The sequence below is a fragment of the Propithecus coquereli genome, unplaced genomic scaffold, assembly GCF_000956105.1.
Source record: "Propithecus coquereli isolate 6110/MARCELLA unplaced genomic scaffold, Pcoq_1.0 Scaffold16, whole genome shotgun sequence".
NCBI classification, from domain to species: Eukaryota; Metazoa; Chordata; class Mammalia; order Primates; family Indriidae; genus Propithecus; species Propithecus coquereli.
Window position 1 is genome coordinate 3,585,208 of NW_012140524.1, and position 20,437 is coordinate 3,605,644.

At 40.9% G+C, this 20,437-nt stretch overlaps 1 protein-coding gene across 1 annotated transcript in view; it reads left to right on the plus strand.

The window, feature by feature from the left end:
• The window catches only part of TMTC1 (transmembrane and tetratricopeptide repeat containing 1), a 280,957-nt gene that overhangs the window by 194,382 nt on the left and 66,138 nt on the right, over window positions 1-20,437 (plus strand). Inside the window, exon 8 of the mRNA XM_012640954.1 lies at window positions 18,091-18,258. Coding sequence (XP_012496408.1) covers window positions 18,091-18,258 — 168 coding nt within the window. The remainder of the gene's footprint in view (window positions 1-18,090; window positions 18,259-20,437) is intronic.

Below are 20,437 nucleotides of genomic sequence, written 5' to 3' on the forward strand. Positions count from 1 at the left end.
AAAATACTATTATATTCATTAATGCTATTTTAACATTAATCGTATCAAAACTTTTATTGAGTTTTTATGATATTTCAGTCACTATGCTAGGCATTTTATATCAATTAATTTACAGTGTATGTAGTGGTTCACAACATGCCCCTCAAGTCCCAGGGCTTGCATCAAATTCTGGCTTAAACATGATTGTGATTCCTCTGAGCTTGTTTCCTCATCTGTATAAAATGAGAATGATGGTAGCACCTAACTCAATGAGATACTGTTATCATTAAATGAGATAATATATACAAAACTTAGTGTTTTGCATTGTACATGGTCAATAAATATTAAGTATTATTATTATTGATATCAGATCCCTGAAGTAGCTCATACCATTGTCTCTATTTTACAAAAATAAAACCTGGGCTCTGAGAGGTTAATCAACTTGCCCAAGGTGGCATAGCCAGTGAGTGGCAGATCTGGAATGCACATCCTTGTCTACTGACAGATCGCTTACCTTCCAGACTCTGTTGCCGCTCTAATGAGAACATCTTAGTATTCTCAATTTAAAAAGAAGAAGAAGAAAATCTAAACATAGTAGAGTACTCTATTTGATGATCAAGATTTGATACTTCCAAAAGTCCTGAGAGCTGATTCCTCAGGAAACTGGGGTTCTGGGTGACAAAGAATTGAAAGTGCAGCAAACTGTTTTGTAGTCCAGATTCGGGATAATAACTTGTGAGGAAATAAAGGCAGAATGATGCACTGGAATTTTAAAGCAGAAGTTAAAATTTCATTCTTCTGGATATACCCTTAGGTAAGCATTATGGAAGCCCATAGTATTGTCACTGATCATTTAAGGTGTTCCACTCACCCAGGTAGGTGTGTCTTCCAAACTCCCCAGGGTCAGGCCAGCTCTGGCTTTTCCCATGCTGCCATCTTAAATAGACCTTTCTGTGACTCCATCTTATTTTCTCTAGAAATAAAATGCTTTTTTCCCCAGGAATGAACCGATTTGGATTAAAATAAAAGTGCTGAATATGAAGAAAGCATCAATATTCCCATCAGCAAGTGCCTGCCTCTGGGAACCAGTCTGGATTTTGCTTCATTTGTCAGACTCAGTGAACAGACATCCAAAATCAATTTCAGTAAACTAGTGTTCATTAAAAAGATGACTGTCCTTTTCTCTCCAAGGTCCTGCATCTCTGCATGTAGTGTTGTCACTAAGTCATCATTTCTCAAGGATTTCTCTTACTGCTTAGTGAATCCCGGACTAATATATATCATTCCTGTGCCCAGACAGGCTACTTTCCCCCTCCAGAGACATCATCTCAGCAGGTGCCAGTGTCACTTGAGCAGCGGGGTGGAGGTGCTTTCCTACCCCTTAAAGATTGTCGAGGGCTGATGAAAAGGTCAGGTCACTTAGCTAGGTCTGCAGTCCCCCATTTGAGAGTTTAAGCTGGATTTTGGGAGACTGGGTTTGGGAGAAGCCTAAGAGTATTTGAATGGGATGTATCACCTTTAATGAATCCATCTTTCTTCACAGTCGTCATTGTAACTAAAACTTACAAGGGGAGAAGGATTCCTCATGGCCCTGGATTCCATTGTTATCTAAAATCGTGCAGCTGAGGTAGTTTAGACTGAGTCAGAAAGTAAAGTTTGGACAAGGAAACTTCCGTGCTTTGGCTTCGGAGAGTTTCTAATGGCTTCCTCAGAGCCATTTTATAAATGTTAACAGTTTTCTTTGAAAAGGGGGATTTTCTCAAGAAAAGATTTTTACATAGCTGTAACCAGCTGCCTGTGTCTCAGTGGAGAATGGTAGACAGGTGGCCAAAGAGCTTCTGGGGTCTTCCTTAGAGTTACAGAGAATTTTGCAGATGCTGCAGGCATCCCTTGGAGGTGTCATAGCCCTGGGCAATGCCTGTCCAGTTAATAAACCTGCTGATAGGCTTTGGTGATCATGAAGAACATGTCCCAAGCCTTTTATACACACAGGAATCTTCTCTTCATGGATCTCCTTCCATTATTGACCTTGACAAGAAATGGCCATTTCCCACAGCCTTAGTACCTAGGCTCTTTGAGGAAAATATATATGTGTGGTGTACTCATGACATTTCTGAAAACACAGATCATCATCTTGATACAGAAGTTCTGTGTTGTCTCAAAAACTTTAATGAATGATAGGAAAATGGAGTAAAAACCTCAATGAGTAATCCTTTTGAGGAAGGTGAACTTTTGACTCAATTAATGTTTGTTTCAAGCTATTATAAAGCCAAATCCTGGCCTTAGATACTCATACATGAATAGCACAGAAGTCATGTCCAGCCTCATTGAAGCCTGGGCGAGTCCCTTCAATCTTAGGGGGCTGATTTGGCCATTTTACAAGAAAAGTCCAGAATGAGCCAGACCAACAGTATTCTTTCATCCTCTGCTTTTATGCCTAACAATGAACAAGCCTCTTAAATCTTCTGACTTCTGTTGTCCCTCCATCTTAACCCAGAAGAGGCCCAAAATATCACCTTCCTTTCATTTACACTTTGAAATTTGTGGATAAAAGGGATAGAAATAGGCTATCTGGTTAGCACTACATTGCTTTAGGGTCAGAGTTTACCATCCAAAAGAAATTGGAATAATCTTTTCTTCTCGTGACAAAGCTAGTTTTATGGATATCCTTTTTGAATAGGCAGGAGAATTTAGGGCTGAAATCATTCTCTTACAGAAATTTTGATCTTTTATTCTTTCCCAATACAAACATATAATTTTATGGCTATCTTTTTTATATTTTATAAAAACCACATTAAAATGCTTCAAAGAACTAAAATTTCTTAGAATTGATAAAACAGAAGTAGTTGATGATAGCTCTCACATAAAGTTATAGAAAGTGATGGAATATTCATTCACATGCCAGATTAAGGAGGATTTATTCACTTCAGGGGCAAAGAGCAAATTCCTATGCTACTTTAGGAAAACTTGAGTGAGTTGAGAGGGGAAATGAATAGACAGGAATAAGTGAAGGCAGAAACAGTATTTTAGGATAGAGCAGATCAAGAATTACTGAGAAAGAAATAAAAGGCATCTAAATTGAAAAGGGAAAAGTTAAATTGTCCTTGTTTGCAGATGATATGATCTTATATATAGAAAACCCTAAGTACTCCACCTAAAAACTGTTAGAACTAATAAACAAATACATTAAAGTTGTAGAATACAAAATCAGAATACAAAAATTGGTAGCTTTTCTTTACACTAACAATAAATTACCTGAAAAAGAAATCAAGGAAACAATCTCATTTACAATATCTACCAAAAAAATTTAACCAAAGAGATAAAAGATCTCTACACTGGAAACTATAAAACATTGATGAAAGAAATTAAAGAAATAAATTTAAGTGATAAAATTCAACAAGAAGAATTTTTAGAAAGAAAATATCATAGAAATTAAAGTCAATGAAAGAAATTGAAAGAAATAAATGGAAAGATACCCTGTGTTCAAGAATTGGGAGAGTTAAGGCCGGGCACGGTGGCTCACGCCTGTAATCCTAGCACTCTGGGAGGCCGAGGCAGGTGGATTGTTTGAGCTCGGGAGTTCAAAACCAGCCTGAGCAAGAGCGAGACCCCATCTCTACTAAAAATAGAAAGAAATTAATCGGGAAACTAAAAATATATAGAAAAAATTAGCCAGGCATGGTGGCGCATGCCTGCAGTCCCAGCTACTCGGAAGGCTGAGGCAGAAGGATTGCTTGAGCCCAGGAGTTTGAGGTTGCTGTGAGCTAGGATGATGCCACGGCACTCACTCTAGCCTGGGCAAAAAGAGTGAGACTGTGTCTTAAAAAAAAAAAAAAGAATTGGGAGAGTTAATATTGTTAAAATGCCCATACTATCCAAAGTGACCTACAGATTCAGTAAAATCCCTATCAAAATACCAATGACATTCTTCACAGAAATAGAAACAACAATCCTAAAATTCATATGGAATCACAAAAGACCCCAAATAACCAAAGCAATCTTAAGCAAACAGAACAAAGCTGGAGGCATCATACTATCTGACTTCAGAATAAACCACAAAACTATAGTTACCAAAACAGCATGGTACTGGCATAAAAACAGACACATAAAACCAATGGAACAGAATAGAGAGCCTGAAAATAAATCCTCACCTTTACAGCCAACTGATTTTTGACAAAAGTGCCAAGAACACACAATGGGAAAAGGACAGTCTCTTCAATAAATGATGTTGGGAAAACTGAATATCCACGTGCAGAAGAACAAAATTAGATCCTTACCTCACATCATATATTAAAATCAACCCAAAATGGATGAAAGACGTAAATGTAAGACTCAACTCCAAACTGTGAAACCACTGAAAGAAAGCATAGGAGATAAAGCTCCATGACATTGTTTTGGGCAATGATTTTTTGGATATGACCCAAAAAACACATGCAACAAAAGCAAAAGTAGACAAACAGGATTACATCAAACTAAAACACTTCTACACAGCAAAGGAAACAATCAAGAGGGTTAACAAACAACTTACATAAAGGGAGAAAATATTTGCAAACTGTACATGTGATTAGGGGTTAATATCCAAAATATATTATATAAGGATATCAAACAGCTCAATAGCAAGAACATAAATAATCTGATTAGGAAATGGGCAAAGGATCTGAATAGACATTTTTCCAAAGAAGACATACCAATGATTAACAGGTATATGAAAAAATGCTCAACATCACTAATCATAGGGGAAATGCAAACTCAGATCACAGTGAGATGCCACTTCACACTTGCTAGAATGCTTATTTTATATTAAAAAGGATAAGTGTTGGAGAAAATGTGGAGAAAAGGAAATGCTTGTACACTTTTGGTGGGAATGTAATTGGTGTAATCATTATGGAAAATGGTATGGAGCTTCCTCAAAGATTCAAAAATAAAAGTACCATATTATCCAGCAATCTCACTGCTGGCTTTATATCCAATGGAAATGAAATCAGTATTTCAAAGAGGTATCTGCACCTCTATTGCAACATTATTCCCAATAGCTAAGATATGGAATCAACCTAAGTATACAACAATGGATGAATGGATAAAGAAAAAGCAGTGTATATACACAGTGGAATACTATTCAGCCATAAAAAAGAAGGAAATCATGTCTTTTGCTGCAACCTGGATGAATCTGGAGGACATTACATTACATGAAATAAGCCAGGTACAGAATGACAAATATTGCAAGATCTCACTCATATATGGAATCTAAAAAAGTTGATCTCCCAGAAGTAGAGAATAGAATGGTGGTTACCAGAGGCTGGGGCAATTGGGGAGATATTGGTCAATAGATACAAAATTTCAGTAAGATAAGAGAAATAAGCTCAAGTGATCTGATGTACGATATAGTGACTATAGTTAATAGTAATATATTATATTTTTGAAAAATGCTTAGAGAACGGATGATAAGTGTTCTCACCACAAAAATGATAATTATGTGAGTTATGCATATGTTCATTAGCCAGATTTAGTCATTCTATAATACAGTGCATACATTTTAAGGTCATAAAATATGAAATGTTCAATTTCAAATCAAAAGTTTAGTTTATTATATCTCAAACAAGAAGCAGTACAATTAATCAAAGTAAGTGCCAAAATTATCGACACAGTTTGGCCATCTTAACAGTAGCTTGTTTATGCCAGCAGTGAAGAAGCCTGGAGAGCAAGTGGCAATGACATCGTGAAAGGCATTTTCCACAGCATGTTGAGAACTGAATATTTTTCCTGCAGGAAGTGGTCCAAAGCCTGGAGGAAGTGGTAATCAGTTGGTGCAAGGTCAGGTGAATACGGTGGATGACAGAGTTTCCAAGTCCAGACTGTAGTTTGACCAGCGTTATTTTTTGCAACATGTGGTCTTGCAAGAGACTTGGCCTGTCTCTACTGACCAATCTCGGCTGCTTAATTGCAAGCATACTCATCATTTTGTCCAATTGGTTGCAGTAGACATATGCTGTAATGGATTGACCAGGTTTCATGAAGCTGTAGTGGATAATATCAATGCCAGACCACCAAACAGATGCCATTAGCCTTTTTTGATGAATATTCAGTTTTGGACAGTGTTTTGGCACTTCATCTTTAATCCAGCCATTATGCCAAACTCTTGCAATTGTCAAAAAGAATCCATTTTTCATCACACATAACAATATGGTGTAGAAATGGTTCACCTTTATGTCGTGACAGCAAAGAAAGGCAAGCTTTGAGACAATTTCTCTTCTGATGTTCACTTAATTCATGTGGTACCCATCTACCCAGCTTCTTTATCTTGCTAATTTGTTTCAAATGGCCCAATATTGTTGGAATAGTAACATCAAACCTTGCTGCTAATTCATGTGTAGGTTGAGATGGATTAGCTTCCACTACAGCTTTCAGCTCATCATTATCCACCTTGGTCTCAGATCGCCCACATGGCTCATTTTCAAGACTAAAATCACCGGAATGGAACTCCTAAAACCATTGAAATACTGTGCATTCATCATCCCAAACACTTCGTTGATATTTCAAGCTGTCTGTACTACATTGGTTCCACAATGGAACTCATATTCAAAAATAACACAAATTTTTGACTTATCCATGGTTTCACAAAAATTGCTCTAAAAAAAAAAATTTGAAAGATAATCACAAGCCAAAGCATGTGTTTGAAAGAATGAGGTTGTAGCTTCACAATAATAGAAAAAAAAGTGTGAAAGTGAAATGTCAGTGACATATCAGCTGTCAAACTTAGTACTTAAGGCAATTGAACATTCCATACTTAATAACCTAATACTTCAGAAGATCATGTTGTACACAATAAATACATACACTGTTATCTGTCAACTTAAAAAGTAGAATAACAAAACAACAAGGAAAAAGGAATTATTGAGGCTGTGAAGGAGAAGTTAGACAGCATGTATTTGAGGGAAGAAAGACGTTAAAAATTGCCCCGCTCTTAGAAAGAAATGCCATTTGCATTGTACAGTCCCTAAACTTTTGGACACATTAGACATTGAAAAAACTTGGGGAAATGTGACACTCATTTATTTTCAATTTTGAGAAATATTGTCAAATCATACCTGTCAATTCAAAATGAATTTTTAATTTTTCACAGGTTGCTATTGAAACAATTCTGCAATATTTATTTCTCAAAATGCAAAATGAGAACGGTTACCTCTGAAGTTACACTACCTCTATTATCCGAGTTTGGGGGCCCCTTCTGATGAGCCATGTGTGCTTACACTTCTTCAGAGTTGCTGGGGGAGAGTGGTGGTTATTTAAGAGTGAATCAACATTTTGCCAAATATTAATATCAACCATCACGGAAACTTGCTTTAGCAAATCAAGTAGGAAGAAAGCTGAACGGGAGTCAGTGCATTTACTAAGGCAGGTTTCCATGATTGTGGTGTGTTTTTCATAAAGTTAAACCCATGCAGTTTTATAAAATGATGAAATTTTATCTTTCCTGCATTTTTGGTGTTCTTGTCATCAATATGATGACAGCGGCAGAGGCAGACAACCTTCCATAAGTCCCTCCTCCCCCACCTACCCCCACTTTATTTTGGAAATTTTACTGGGTTTAGAAATCTAAAAGTTATGTAACTGCTATGCTACATGATCTCTAAGGTCCCTTGTAGCTCCAAATGTTAACTGTTTCGTGATTCAGAATAGCTGTGTCAGAAGTGTGCTTTTTTTCCCCTTAAGCTTTATGCAGTGGTTTTCTTCCCCCCACATACTATGTTTTTTCACGTGTCTACCTATGCTAGTAAATTCAGCAGGACGGGCCTGGTCTGGAAGGGCACATGCATCCCCTGGGGTGAGGTAGGAGAGGGAGGAGTCTGTCTGCCCTGGGCCTGGCTCTCTGAAGGGCCTGGCAGTGGCACCAGGAAGTGGTCAGGGAGCATTGGCGTGGGGCCTGCACTGTGAGGAAATGGGTGTCCTCGTAAGCGGCAAGAACAGGTGATGCTTAGAAGTTCATGGGCGAGCAGCAACAAGGAATGTGTGTCAGGGGAGGAGGCCCCTGAGGAGGACGACAGGAGCAATATCAGACCCCTTGTTCAAGGGGCGGCAGTACAGACCACTTACCAAGAAAGGTTGCCATCCATGAGAACAGGTTAGATGTCTGCCTGTCCACAGTCATTAATGAGACCTGGGAACTGGGCTGAAGCCTAACATCTAAGCAGGGGCTTGAGGCCAGGGGCAGACTGCCTGAAAGTGTGAGTGGTGCTGAGTCTTTTGTCTTAGGCCATGACTGATGAGGATGGGAGAAGGTTGAGCCCTGAGTAACAAGTCACTCTAGATTTTGTGGGAGCCAAGGCACAACAGTACTAGAAATCCCTGGAACCAGGCAGAGCCAGATATTCAGTCTCTTTGCCTTTTGGCTTCATTCTTTGTTTGCAATTCTCATAATATAGTACAGTAGAGCGGCAGGAAACGTGGGCTTGTCAGTGAGCCATTCAATGGAAAACCCAGGAAGTAGGTTGATGCGCAGTTTTCAGTCACGAGGTCAGTTCACCAGCCCTCTGAGAATGCGTGTGCGTGCATGTAAGTAGACGTATGTGTTGGCTGAATGACCCAAGTCCACTCAATTATTCTTCAGTTTCAGCCATGAATCCATTTTTTACGCATTTTTATCGTGGTCATCTTAAAACAGGCTCTCTTTCTATAACGAGATGAAAGGTAGAGGAGAAATGCCATGCACTATTACACTGGGCAACAGTGACGTGAGATCACCACAGAATCTGAAGAGAAAAAGTGAAATAAAGCTTCATGACACCATTGGAGGGCCCCAGAATGTGGGTAATGAAAGGAAGGAAAGAAGTCTTTTTACCTCATGGAAGTATTCTAGTGCTTTTCAATGTGGTGTCTTCCATGTTATTCGCCATATTTTAAAGGAAAGCCGAGTCTGTCAGGCCTTCTCCCTTTCCTCTCTTACTCTGCTCCTCCCCATGTCTCCAGTCCTCAGTGGACAAAGCCCCGGTGTCAAGTGGTCATAGACTTTCTGCTGGTTTATTAACCTATATACAGGTTAAAAGTCGACTGAAGTCCTACTTCAGGATACCCTGGGATGAAAATAGGATTTTGACTCGAATGTGTTTGTGCCCTTTGCTCTTGCTGTGCCAGCGTGAACTGCCCCCTCCAGCCCCTTGAGGCCTACACTCAGAAGAGGCCAGAAGATCTAGGAGCTAGACCTGTCCAGTGAGGGCTGCTCTCGGGGCTCAGGAAGGGGGAGACCTAGGACCACACCGGAAGGGCGGTCCTTCCCCAGGGCATCACAGGGCGAGTGCTGCGGGAGCGTCCAGACCAGGATGGGAAGCAGGAGGGCTTTGCTGAGGGACGCGTCTGAGTGTGGTGCAGAATTAGAGATTGTACATCACGGACAAACGTAACATTAGAACTGAGCCAATGGTCAGAATGCAGTGAGCAGAGAGGAGGTCAGGGTGCTTGTGTGCTGAAGATCAATTGGCCAGTCTGTCCTGTTCGATCAGTTGTGCTTGGCCCAGGGCACAAGATGCAGATAAGTTTGACTAGTCATTTACTGCACTGGAATCATGGCCTTAATGTTACAGAAGCCTGTTAGTTGTAAAAGATGAATGTTTATGTCTGTTAAGCTCTAAATGGTGAGTAGCAAATGTTTTGAAAACCAGGATTTGAGAGTAAAATTTAGATTCAGATGACACTGAATAAGATAATATACATGGAAAGCATTATAAGCTGTACCAGGTGATTGCAAGTCCTTATTTCAATCCACCCTGTAGATGTGGAGACTGGCAAATCAGAATCAAAGGAAATCAAGTGTAGGCCTCTCCTTCTTTCCTCTCCCCTTTCTTCCTCCTCCCTTGGTTCTACTAACCTCCTCATTTCTTCTCTAACCTCATGTGCTCAAAAGTGAACTGTTCAAAATCGAACTCCAAAGTCAACACCCCTGGCGTAGCAGATGAGTGTTCTGAAACACCATATTGAAGGGGACTGAAAACGTGCCTCTGTGGGTGGAAGAGAGTGACTCAGATGTAGCCGTCACACACCCAGTGTCCTACACAGTGGCCTGTGACTTTGCCTGGAGGATGTGAGTGTTGTCAGTTCAGCTTCTCTTCCAGCAAGGTCCCTTGTTGTTATGGGCAAATTCCTTTCTTTCTGTTTCTCTTGGTTGGCACAAAGGAATATGTCTCAAACTATGACTTCTTATGCACATCGCAGTAATCTTAACAAATCCTCCTTACTCTTTTGGAAACCTTTGTCTTGCTCTTATGAGGGTTGGGACCACCATTGGGTATGTCTGTGTTTCCTCGTAGTACCCACCACACTAGATGTTGGTTTAAAATAGCATTGCAGGGGATTAAAGACCGATGGGCACATGACAAAGGTATATCGCTATGCAGTCAGGTCTGTGCCAACTCAGGGGAGTAGAGGAGAGGACGGCAACACACAGTGGATTGCCCGTTACGCCTCTGCTTTCAACGTGAAGATGCTGGACTCTAGAATATAGTGGTTTGTGGAAGAAGAAGTGATAGAACTCAGGTCCTGAAGATGAGTGTGCTGTAGGAGGGTAGAGAAGGTGGTTTCTAATTTTTAGAAGTAGCTTCAGAATTACTTGGCTTTGGCAAAAAGCCTGTCAGGCCTACATGGAAAAATTAGTTGAGACTGCTCCAGCCAGGGGGGAGGGAAGGAAGCCAGGCCTGCAGTGAAGGCACCTGCACGGGGTGACAGCCAGCCCTGGATATGGACAGTGCTCCTGGTGACGAGTAGTCTTGAGTTTTATTATCTTCAGGCCCAGCACGGATGATTGATTTTTAAGTTCATCTTTGTTTCTGTGTTAGTTTCTGATGCGTTCAACTGCAAGGGTTCAACAACATACATGGAGCAGCCCCTGTTAAGGCTAGATGCTTAGGGTGCAAAAATGAATAAAATGTTACTCTATCCTTAAACAATCCTCCTGAACTTCCAAACAGTTCATGCTTTATTTCTTAATAGGGTTAAGTATAAAAGCTTCCTCAATGTGTGTTAGTTCACCAAAGAGATTATACTTTGCATTATCTTCACTTTCACAAAGACACACATTGCAGAGTAGAGAGAGGTTTGAAATGGGTCCTGCAGTCCCCAGCCCCGGGGCTGCAGCCCAGTACCAGTCCATGGGAGCTCTGCACCACCTCCTCCCCACCCACGACACCCCACCCACCTCGCTCTGTGAAAAACTGCCTTCCGTGAAACTGGTCCCTGGTGCCAAAAACGTCAGGGACCACTGGTGTAAGGGAAGATTTGCTTAAGTCCTCATTCAGGTCCAAGGTGTATGAATGAACGCTAACATAAATACATGGCTACAATATTTCACATACCACCAGTGTATCTTATTATATTTTATGCAGTATTTGTTCTGTAAAAATGATGTGTGACTCAACTCTTCTTGAAGCAAATAATATTTACAAGTAAGTTTACTCTTTAAAAGACTTACAATTATCTTATAAATTAGATATTTTAGGTCAATCTGGACTGAGTTTGCTTGAGGCATATTTACAGATCTAATCACATATTTTATCGCTGTGTAGCTAATAGAATAGTGCACTAAAAACATACATGGACACATGTTTTGAACACAAAAATGGGACATTTGAGAACAGTGATGCCTTGAACTTCACTGTTAGTTCACAGAACATGTTCACATATGTTATTTCGTTTATTCCACACAATGACCCATTGATGTAGGTGTGGCAGGTAATATTAAGTCCTTGTAATACAAACAATGAAGATTCCATGAGCAACTGTCCTGTGGCCACAGAACAGAGAAGAGTAGAGAAGACCTCAGCTATTTTGACCTAGTTCCAGACTCTTTATTCCCCCATGAATTCCTTTTTTCTCGCCATGAACCTCTAAACAGAAAATCTACGCTAGAACACTTGTGTTCCACTGCACCCAATAGCATCCTAGGGGCCTTAGGAAATGGCTGTATTTACAATAATCTGCTGTAGAGACATCGCTTTCTACCCGGAATACATGCAAACTTTATACATTTCCTGCCTCATACTCTGTTTAGCAGAAAATAATGACCTAACAATACAATTATTATAACATAATAATTTAATATTATCATGTATTGTTTTGTGTGTGTCAGGCATTGTGCACAGCATACAATTGTTATTTCCTTTCACAAAATAAGGAAATTAAGAACTAGAGAACATGATAATTTGTCTAAGATTAAACAACAGCAAGTGTCAGGATTCAGATGCAAACCAGCAGCTTTTCTGATGCCAGAGCCCTACATTATTGGCCACTAGATGTTTCATAGATTTTGGAGATGGGAGGTGAGCTATGAGGTTCAGAGGAAGCATCTCATCTTTAAAGAAGATAAAGAGAATTAGATAGTTTCTCAGAAGGTGAAAGCAATGGCACTTTTCTCCCAGTCGTGCCATAGACATGCTGGAAAAGAACAGAAGTTTATCTCGTGGAATGAATCTTTTTATATCTACCCTGCGATCATATCACCTAGCTTGGGGTCTAGGGAAATACACAGAAATGCTTTGGGGAATTCTTTTCTTGAATACCTTCTTGAATAAACTCTCACTTCCAAATACATTCGTTCTTCTGGAAAATTTCCCTATCCATCTAATGTTCTTTGAGATAAAGAAAGAACTGGGGGGAGACATGGGGACAGTAATGAGGCTTGGATCACGGAAGCTGACAGCTTCCAGGTGAAATCTTACCTGGGGAGTCACCATTGACTTGCTGGTACTTCCTGAGTTGCAGCATCAAACACCTATTCTCAGATCAGTATTCCAGAGCTTTACCATTTCACCATTTCAGGTCAACATCCACGGGACTAGAATAAGATCTTACCATCAGATAATTTGCCAGGTGGGGATTCAACAGATTCCAATGAAGTTAATAGGTTTCACTTAAACTCTCTAAAATTGGGAATTCTGGCTGGGCACGGTGGCTTATGCCTGTAATCCCAGCACTTTGAGAGGCCCTGGTGGGAGGATCGCTTGAGGTCAGGAATTCAAGACCAGCTTGGGCAACGCAGCAAGACCCCTGTGTCTACACTCCACAAAATATTTTAAAAAAATAGCCAAGTTGGTGGTGCACACCTGTAGTTCCAGCTACTTGGGAGGCTGAGGCAGGAGGATCACTTGAGTCCAATTGTTCCAGGCTGCAGTGAGCTAGGATTGCACCACTGCACTCCAGCCTGGACTACAAGAGCAATGGCCCCTTCTCTAAAAAATAATAAATAAATAAAATTGGGAATTCTTTAAAGGAATAAAATGGTAAGATTGTGTCTGTCTTTTATTATTAATGTTATTCATAGATACTTTCAGTGGGTCGTTTGCACTTGTGGACAGATTGAAAGGTAGAATTTCAGTACTTTTTGTACTGAAGATATAAACAAGATATTCTTTGTTGCATATAATTAAACAGAATGTGCATCTATAGCAAACATCATAAAATGCTTAGGTCAGAAGTAGAAAGTAGACATCTTTGCAGGTTGCTATAAATGTGAATGGGAAGTGTTGTTCTTTATCACTTAAAAGCTTCTGGGCAAGTTTCGGGAATGTAACACTTGTACTATTACACAATGATTAGCTGCTAACAAAGTTCTCAAAACAACAGATTTAAAACATTTGTTATTCTAATGTGAAAGGACAAACATTGTTGGTTTGCATTTCCTGTTAAATTCTCTTTGAAGCATTTAGTTATTTAAGCACACTGCATGCTGAGCAGCTTGTCTATAAAATCAGCATGCAAGTGGGAGATCCCATCAGCCTGTGAATGAGCGATGGGGTCTGTGTGTGAGGAATTCACTCCCTTCTCAGAGGCAGCAGTGATGTTTCTTACACGTGCTTTGAAAATGCGTCTTAGTACTGAGCTAAACCATGTATTTGGGAACCTGAGTTTGGCTTTAAGTTCTCCAGGTTATGATTTTGTGAAGCGTCAGTGGTTCGCACTGGCTCCTCCGGGCCCCGTGTGGGGGTGTCTGGTCAGCAGCCCGGCGTCTCCTTTACCATACTAACCAGGGCAAGCAGGACTCTGCTTTCATCTCCCTGGAGACTGGAGGAGCATGTAGTTTCTCATTTGCTTGATTTCCCACTTGCAAAACGAGGCCTTGTCCCGCCCCCAGCCATGGAGAGAGAGAGCGTTTCTCTCCCCTGCTGCTGAGATCTGCATTCAAGCAGATGTTGAAAGATGAAGTTTCATAAAGGAGAAATGTCTTGATCTCTGTGATATTTGTGTCAGATTTTTAAGAATGTGATACTCTCTAAGAAATTTGCAAACCTAAGTAGAGATTATTTTATATGACTTAACATTTCTTTAAACCATATGTCAATACAAGGACTTTTGGAAAAAATATTCATGTTACTTGATACAGATGCCTGTGCTGATTGAAAAGGAATGTGTTCTCCTTCATTTTGGTTAGAACAGGGGTCAACAAACTATGTATGCCCGTGAGCCAAATCTAGCCCACTACCTGTTTTTATGAATAAATTTTATTGGCACATGGGCACGCCCATGCTTTTTACATGGTGTGGATGGCTGCGTTCCTGGTACAAATTCCGAGTTGAGTAGGAATGACAAAGACTTCATGGCCTGAGAGACCTGAGATATTTACTGTCTGGGCCTTTACAGAAATAGTTTGCTGACCGTTAGATTATAACGTAGTGTTAGGGCAATGAGTCTTCAGATCTGACTTTATTACTAGCTTTTGGGGCTGTGGGAAAGTTATTTAACTCCTCTACGCTTTAGTTTCCTCATTTATGAAATGGAGGACACTTTGGATTACAATTTTAAATTAGATAATATATTTAAAGCCAGTACTGTCTTTGCCCCAGGCCCTACGAATACTGTGGAGAGGCCCATGTAAAGCACTCAGAACCGTGCCTGGCGCATAGCAAGTGCTCAGTAAACATACAAACATATAAAATAGCTAATTTTTTTGTTTTTAGCTTAATTATTCTTGTCTTCTGTCACTTCGTGGCCATCACTCTGGAGCTGTTGGAATCCCAGTGTTTTCGTACCCACTGTTCTGCCAGATGGCAGCTCTGTCTCCTGCAAGGAGGCAGTAAATGACTATTGAGATTTCATGAATGGAGTAGTTGGGAAGAGAGTAGGTGACACTGTGTGATAAGGTGTGAGGAACATGGGAATCAGCCAGTCAAGTCCAAACCCCAACGGAGGACAGAATGTGGAATGTAGGCTCTGGAATCTGAAATTCCTGAGTTTCTCTTTGCTCTACTATTGACTGAATGTATAAGCTAATTCAACAAGTCCATTTACCTTTCTCTTCATGGGTTAAACATTAATAATGGCAACCCATAGTGTCGTGAGGATGTACTGAGATCACATATAGAAAGCACTTGCCACATAAGATGGGCTTCCTAAATGGTAGCTCTTGGCAGTGTTGCTGTGTGCAGATAGCAGTGGGAAGAGAGCTGGCGTTGGAGGTGTGGGTGTCTGCGTGGTATGTTCCCCATGCATTTCAGGCCTTTGCTCAAATGTCAGAGAGGGCTTCCCTGACCACTCATATTAAAATCTCAACCTTCTCCCCTTCTGGATTTTTCTCCGTGTAACATATCACCATGTACAAGCCCTATGTTTTATTTACTTGTTTATTAGCTATTTTTCCCCACTCACATGAGTTCCACAAGGATAAGGATTATTGTCTGTTTTGCTCACTGATATGTTCTTGATGTCTATACTAGTTTTAGGTACATAGTAGATGTTTGTTAAATATCTGGTGAATGAAAGAATGGAGGCCAGAGGGCCTTCATATGGCCCTAGAAGCTCCCTGCTCAATTTGGGTTGGGATCAGCTAGGGCTAGGAACAGCTAGCAAATAGCCTCATGAACTTGAGCAGCTATTGTGGTCAGACAGTAATGACATTAGCAAGGGCCGTTGTATAATGTTAAAAGATTTGGCTGGGTGCATGCCTGTAATCCCAGCACTTTGAGAGGCTGAGGTAGGCGGATCTCTTGAGCTCAGGAGTTTGAGACCATCCTGGGCAACATAGCAAGACCTCATCTCTATAAAAAAATTTAAAAATTAGCTGGGTGTTGTGGTGCATGCTTGTAGCCCCAGCTACACGGGAGGCCGAGTCGGGAGGCCACTTGAGCCCGGGAGTGTGGCTTGAGACCAGGAGTTTGAGGTTGAAGTGAGCTACGATGATGCCACTGCACTCTAGCCTGGCCAACAGAGTGGGACCCTGTCTCAAAAAACAAACAAAAAAAGATTTGGAGAAAAGCTTTGTACCTTTACGGTTGAACAGGGAAGTTGTAGAAACGGGAAGAGGTTTGGGGTTTTTTTTAAGGTTTCTTTTTTTTTTTTTTTGCACTAGGGACTGTGTTCTGGCATGTGCAAGGCTTCTGCAATGTAGCTAAGGCAATCAAATCCAGTGCTCATGGTGGGGGTCATGGAGCACATGGACCTCTTTAGCTCAAATCATCGTCCCCGGTGGTAAGAAGGGTGGTGACTCTCTTTGGCCAAGTAGTGAACCCTAAACCGTTAGGGAGCTGGACCAGCCAACTTACGGGTCTTGAAGTGAGAAATAGGAGCTCTGACTTAGTTCCCGGGGGCTCCAAGTCACAAATCTCAAATGTTTCTCTCTTGTTTTTCTGTTCTTGTTACAGAAGCACAGGCATTTAGAAAGGAAAACAGAAGGTGAAGAGATGTTTTGTCAAAGGAGATGTGTTTAGGAATGAGAATATTTAGTTGTTTCCTTTTACAAGACTAACCTGATTCATTAGACTGGAATTCTTTGAGGGCGAGGCCTGTATTCTATTCCAAATTGTATTTTTAGTGCGTAGAATACTGCCAGACGCATAAGAAAAAGAAAAGAATAAAAACTGAGCAAGTATATGGGTTGTGTTTATTTTTGGCTGCTGATAATATTTGTTTCTGACTAATGTAGGATTTCCTTATACAAGCTTGCTTCACTTTTAACATATTCTATAGTAATTTATTTGTAGTTATCATCTTTGGAAAGAAACAGATATTGACTAAAATGCATACAGCAATAATGGATACAAACTAAAAGTTTATGTTCCACTGATTCCAGTTGGCAGGCAGGAAGCATCTGTGGGTACACAGGTGATGTAAGGGGCCATGTTGCACCAAACCAAAGGCTGTTAGAGACATAATACCAGCATGCAAGGTCCCACTCAGATACCACGTGAACTCTCTGTGCTTGCTGGTAAAACCGAGCTGGAGTCAGCAAGAAAATCATGTCAGTACTGGTTGTCGATGATGAGCTCCAAGCTGTGAAGCTCAGGAGTTGGGTTGTAGGTGTGGGTAGATTTTCCAAAGCGGAAGGGCTTTGGCTGGCCCTGGAAACAGAGATCAATGCCCCTTAGTGATCAGTATGCCTCCCAGGACCTGACAGGGAGCTCTCAGAGATTGTCCTCTACAAAGCTGTGATGTGACTTGCTGCAGCAGAGACTCCAAATTTGGACACATGGTGTCAATGAGGTTATACAATGACAAGTGACATGAGGGAGCTTGGGTCAGAGGATCCCTTCAGGACCCTAGAACATGCATGTGGGACTTCTTAGGATGCCTGAGCTGCTGAAATCCAGGACACTTGGAGCCTGCAAGATGAACCTGTGATTCTCCACACTAATGCCAAAGAACTAGCACACATGGTAGTAAAATGCCTTACAGAATGGACCCGTTAATTATGCATAAAGCACGGAAGTCCATATTTGTTTCTCTGGCACAAGACAAGCTTTATTTGAAAGTTATGGCCGGGTGCGGTGGCTCACGTCTGTAATCCCAGCACTTTGGGAGGCCGAGACGGGAGGATCGCTTGAAGTCAGCAGTTGGAGACCAGTCTGAGCAAGAGAATGACCCTGTCTCTACAAAAAATAGAAAAATCAGCCGGATGTGTAGCATGCGCCTGTAGTCCCAGCTACTCAGGAGGCTGAGTCAGGAAGATCACTTGAACCCAGGAGTTTGAGGTTGCAGTGAGCTGTGATGACGCCATTGCACTCTAGCCCAGGTGACATAGTGAGACCATGTCTCAAAAAATAAAAAGAAAGAAAGAAAATTGGTTATATAGGATGTGATGCTCAGGGGGAGTTCATTGCACCGCCAAAGTAATCCTGTTCTTCCCACCCTGTTTTCCAGCATGGGCTACTGCATCCTTTTTGTGCATGGATTGAGCAAGCTCTGCACTTGGCTGAATCGATGTGGAGCCACCACCCTCATTGTGTCCACTGTGCTGCTGCTGCTGCTTTTCTCTTGGAAAACTGTGAAACAGAATGAAATTTGGCTGTCAAGAGAGTCCCTATTCAGGTATGATTAGACAGATTAAAGTAAACCTCTTCCCATTTATTTGTCTGCTTATGTTTCGTCTCCAAACAAATGAGGTGACATGGGTCTGGCAGTATTTATTAATCCAGAAAATTATCTTTAATAAAATTAAGTGGAAGATATAATTTTATTTTGGGTTTTAACTTTAGATTTTTAAAGTGATATTATATAAAATTTAATGTGAGCCCATTTTAAGGGAATTTATGAAAATAATCCTCCTGAGAAGGTTTCTGGGTCTGTGAATTCAGAGGGAAACAGTGTCAATGATGACCTGGGTTGTAAACTTAGCTATAAACAAGGTGAAACCGATAAGCCTAATTTCTATTGTTCAGTCAAGTGAGCGGAAAAGGTGAGCACACAGCAAGAAGGAAGAATCACGCAGTAAGTTTCTTTTTAATATTCCAACATGTTAAGTTGTGATCTGTGATCTAGTTGCTTTATTTTGAACATTAACTTTGAACGAGGAAGTGAAAGACTTTTTAAATCTCCTGGTAGGTTTTTCTGTGGTATAGAAGCTGCTTCTGAATATAACAATGTCAATTTATGGCCCCAAACGTGACATTACTTTAAGTACACACATTCTTTGGGGCTGCGGCTCATGATGCTGTGTTTCTGGAGCTCAGTCTGTCTCACTAATGCCATAGTCCTGGTGACCTTTTCCTGGGCTTTCTTGGCATTGTCACACCTGACACCCCCACAGTACTTGCCCCGTCTCCCAGGGATCTCTGCCTCTTCCAGGTTCTGTCCTCACTTACAACCCAATTGGCCAATTCAATCAACATGGTTTTGACTTGGTTCTCTGCTCACCTGGTACCCAACACTTATTCTTTGGGGGTGGACAACTGAAACAGAGTTGGAATCACTTGAGAAAAAGGGAAAGCATTGGAAGAGTGTAGGAAAGCATACAGAATTGAAGGGAAGTGAAGAACCTGCAGGTAGCAGACAGGAAACAGACATCTGGAGAGTCTGTCTTGAGCACCCTCTTGGGAACAAATGGGTGAACTTACATCACTTTTTTTGTTTCTTCACATCAAGGTCCTAGGAAGATAAAGTCCTATGGCTGAGCTTGGGCTTAGGTTATGTGTCTGCCCCTTGCCCCTACGAGGGCACTGAGATGCCTGGTCTGGCCAGGAAGCCTCTGACCTCCATGGAGGGAGGTAAGGCAGGCAGAGCACCTGGGTGTTCCACGTAGACAGGCAAGAGGGAACTTACCAGCAGGAAATCCAAGTACTGTAAGAAGGAAGAACGAACTCTCGGCTGCCAAAAATAAATGAATGAACAAATCAATAAGACAAATGTTCGCTGCGCTCTTCTACTGTTTTATATTATTTTTAAATATAAAGTTTAGATTTATGTTCGAAAAGATTTTACAAGGCTGTTAACCTTAAACATATATAGGTGAATTATTTATTCTTTTCTTCCATCAGATGAACCTTACTTCATCAATCTCTCTCAGAAAAATATACCTAAAAAATCTTATTCACACATATATATATCCCCTGTATTACTCAGCTCAGCTCTGAAATTCTCTCTTTATAAATACTTTAACGCGGCTGCTAGTGGTGGTGCTGTGTTGTGCAGCTGCACATGGCTGTAATTTTACAAGTCTGCTTGACTTTTGCTAGCTCCCTGGTTCAGCTCCAAGGTCCAAATCTTATAAACGGAGAAAAAAAAGGTGAACTGGGCTGCCAGAAATGCCCACTGAATGCATCCTATAGCTCAGTGCCAAGCACGCGGAAGTATAGCCTCCAGCAGGGTCCTGTGGAGAGGCAGCTCCGACATGGATTAAATACCCGAGTCTTCCTAGCATCTCAGACTCAGGAGCTTACAGTCCGATGTCTCTGTTTGCACTGGTTGTTATTCATATAGAACTTATCCAAGCTTGTGAATAGGTGCTAATGAAATACGTTCACCCACTTTATGCCTGTGGAAAACATCACTAGTTTTATAGTGGGTTTCTCAAGTTGCATTTCTAATTGGGTAGATGTATCTTTGTGCTGAGCCAAAAGCAAAGCAACCCGGAGAACTCTCTAGTTCATCTAAAAAAAGCCTGCTTATTCTTTCCCTTTAGAATCTGCTGCCATTGTTCTTCTTTGTGTATAAATAGTCTTCTTTGTTCATTTTTCCTGTCGTTCTTTTCTTTCTGTGTGTGTGAGACAGG